The sequence below is a fragment of the Etheostoma spectabile genome, chromosome 23, assembly GCF_008692095.1.
Source record: "Etheostoma spectabile isolate EspeVRDwgs_2016 chromosome 23, UIUC_Espe_1.0, whole genome shotgun sequence".
Classification (NCBI taxonomy): domain Eukaryota; kingdom Metazoa; phylum Chordata; class Actinopteri; order Perciformes; family Percidae; genus Etheostoma; species Etheostoma spectabile.
The window spans coordinates 3,666,923-3,670,056 of NC_045755.1; the positions used below are offsets into that span (position 1 = coordinate 3,666,923).

Below are 3,134 nucleotides of genomic sequence, written 5' to 3' on the forward strand. Positions count from 1 at the left end.
AAGGATCTGAATACTTCTTCCACCACTGCCTCCGACCTCCGTAAACACGTATGTCTTTCAAACTTCATGCCCCAAATGGGTAACACTTTCTGTTTTGTTTTTTTACAAAAAAAACCCTACCAAGATAACCCCAATGACATCAATTGGGTTATTTTTAAGAACTGACAAAGCTTCGACAGAGCCACAAAAGATATTATACACCTGTTTCCCAGGCTGAGTAGTTTTCTATCCTACCAAACCATAAAGTGACTTTGACATGTAAATAGGTGGCGTGTCCCTTTAAACTATTAGTTCTCTTCGTCTTGCTGCAGCCTAAACAGACCTATCCATGACTTTCTTTTGTTTTCAAACTGAAACTACTTTTACTTCACTTTGGAAAAACCAGCACTCCGATAATAAGCTTGTGCTGTTGCTGTTACTGTAGTCGCTTGCGGCTTTGCTTTGTGCCAGAGCAAAACCCCCGTCCTACGTGATCACGGCCTGGGAAGAGCACAGAGCCGCAACTGAACCCAGTTGTAGAAGACAGCAGAACTACAACACTGCTCCACCTGCAAGAGTGATCATCGGAAAACAAATGTTTGAATCCCTTTCAGGAAAATTGTTGTTCTTTTGTCAGACGACCAGTTCTTACATTACTCTTGTGTTATGCCAATCAGGGAAACGACAGACAGAAGAAGTAGTGTAATAACAACAAAAAAACCTAAGTGGATTATTAGTGTGTTTAGTCATAATGTGTAATTTGCTATTTCTTTGTCCCTTACATAGAGACCGCCCAGCAGTCTCTCGCTCTCCGCGGCCAGTTTTCAGTCCCGGTGGGTTGCCAGTTTGGGGCAGGTGTTGGATTAGTTAAAGTTGCATCCTCTTGCGCAACGTCGTGCTTGCATAACGCCCGGGTGAGGGCTCCTCCTGTGTTATGGCGTTGAGGTGTTGCCCCACCCTGCGCTCTGCAGCCTTCAGCCTCTCCTGCAGCTCCTGCGCCTCCTGCTCGGCCTTGCGCGCGGCCTTGCGGGCGTTCCTCAGGGAGCGCTTCGCCTTGCGAACGCGCTCCTTCAGCTGCCGGTTCCTGCGCTCGGCCGCGGCCAGGCGCTCCTGCATCTTGCGGCCTCGCTCCTCCTCCTCGAACAGCGCGGCCTGCACCGAGGAACACAGCAGCTGGAGACGGGAAGGAGAGGGGAAAGTAAGTTAACATACAGGAAGGCTTGTTTTCCTAACAGGCAAACCAGACTGTTGTAAACTTCCAGTTGCCATCTTTGTCAGATGGTGTTGTAGTGTGGGAGCACTGGGGATGGGATATTCCCAGCAGCCTTTTTGAGGAAAAAAGTCTTTCTCGCTTTGATGTCAAAAGTGTTGTTATTTCTCCCTTTCTCTCCCTTAAACTTGGAAGGAGAGAGGAGGGGGAAATAAAAATGGAGGTCCTGACCCTCGTCATTTACATTTATCCCCACAGGCTGCCTAATGCCAGCGCGGAAACAGGGGGGACAAAGTTTATGTGTGTCTGTGTAACATAAATTCACATGGAGCGCCCTTCCCTCCCAATTCCAGGGTCACATGCTTTGATATTTCGGGGGCCCTGATTTTCCATCTCGTTGGTAGAGCACAGCTGACCTCAGGGTTAACAGCTTTCTTAGTCACAGTGGGGAACGCATGTGTGTTCATGTTCCACTGCACTTAGTCAGAGGAACATACAAACCTAGGAAATGTCCCCTCAGTTGATGGTTATTGCTAATCGCTCCTTGTGTGCCACTAGTGCTGTGCTAACAAAGGCACAGCACCAGTAGTCTGGATCAGAACAGAAGTACATTTCCAGAATAATGGCATGACATGTCCCTCACCTCCTGCTCTCTGTGTGTGTGTTGCCAGTCTCCAAATCCCTTTGCTTCGGGAAAACAACTTTGATCTAGCAAGCTACACGCATGAAAATGACGAGGCCATGAGGCAGGCCTGCTTGGTTCTTTCAGGGAAATGATTGTAAAGATTTGCAAAGAATATGTTTTGGCATTTACTATCTAATTAGGACTTTTTGGGAGTGATTGGTGGGATTCCTACAGACAATGTACACACAGTGATACACTGCTAAGAGCAAATGACGTTTAACTTTGTACCCAGCTAATTTAAATAACTCACATTACTGTATTGTGTGCACAGTTAACTTCATTTAACGTTATATGTGGTTCTTAAAAACATGTTCCTGAGACTATTTAGCATAGCAACCGTCGATGCGTCTGGAAAAGACAGTTTTTTGCTCCTATCCCAGAATGTAGCTGTGGTGCAACCAGACCTTACCTTACAGTGCTGTGGAGATGCGAGCCTACAACTGTTTCACCCGTGGCTGTGTATCAACAGTGTATTCTGTATTTGAGTCAGCGTATGAATATTTTTGAATTTACTAAATGCACTGAAACAACATGAAGTAGATCACTGATACAAAATAGCTACAGCACTTCTTTTTTTGCCCCACCTGGCGATAATAAACACGTTCCCATACCGTCAAATGAACTTGCTGTGGCCTGTTCACACCAGCCTCAGATGGCTACAGAGGATGATGGCCTCAGTGGTTGCTTTAAACATATTCTAAGGTGTGACTTGGCACCAGTTTTGAGAACTATGATGTTATTGCAGTAAGGTTTAGGAAATACACTTTTTCTTTTGCCAAAAGTAAGATGAGAAGATAGATATCAATCTTGGGTAAATATTTAGTTTGAATATATTTAACAAGTAGAATTTACTGTTGACTCTGTTCTGATTTGCAAAGATTTAGCATGATCTCATATATTAAATGCAAAAAAGTGTTTGTAATTGTCTCCATGTTATTTCATTAAACACACAGCTAAATTAAATCTAACTGTTTCATGGGAGCTACTTTGTGTTACTCTTTACAAGGACATCTGTGGATCATGCTGAGTAAATGGGGAGAATTTCTCTGGACAGGGAGGTTGCATTTCTTTTGAAACGCAATCAAGGTCACCTAAACCTGTTTTTTGTAATTTGGGTGACCTGCCCCTTTAAAGGGAAGTCTTTTTCTTCAAGTTTTCTTTTTTCAGTTTGTCTCCTTTCTCATAGGAAGCCTCTCAGTGGGGCGCCCCTACACACACACACACACACACACACACACACACACACACACACACACACAC

At 44.6% G+C, this 3,134-nt stretch overlaps 1 protein-coding gene and 1 long non-coding RNA gene across 2 annotated transcripts in view; one reads left to right on the top strand and one right to left on the bottom strand.

Annotated features, from left to right (window-relative positions):
• Positions 1-3,134, top strand: part of LOC116672827 (uncharacterized) — a 174,131-nt gene that overhangs the window by 125,821 nt on the left and 45,176 nt on the right. The window lies entirely within an intron of this gene.
• Positions 158-3,134, bottom strand: part of ccdc3a (coiled-coil domain containing 3a) — a 10,544-nt gene continuing 7,567 nt past the window's right edge. The window contains exon 3 of the mRNA XM_032504692.1: positions 158-1,152. Coding sequence (XP_032360583.1) covers positions 847-1,152 — 306 coding nt within the window. The 3' untranslated portion in view covers positions 158-846. The remainder of the gene's footprint in view (positions 1,153-3,134) is intronic.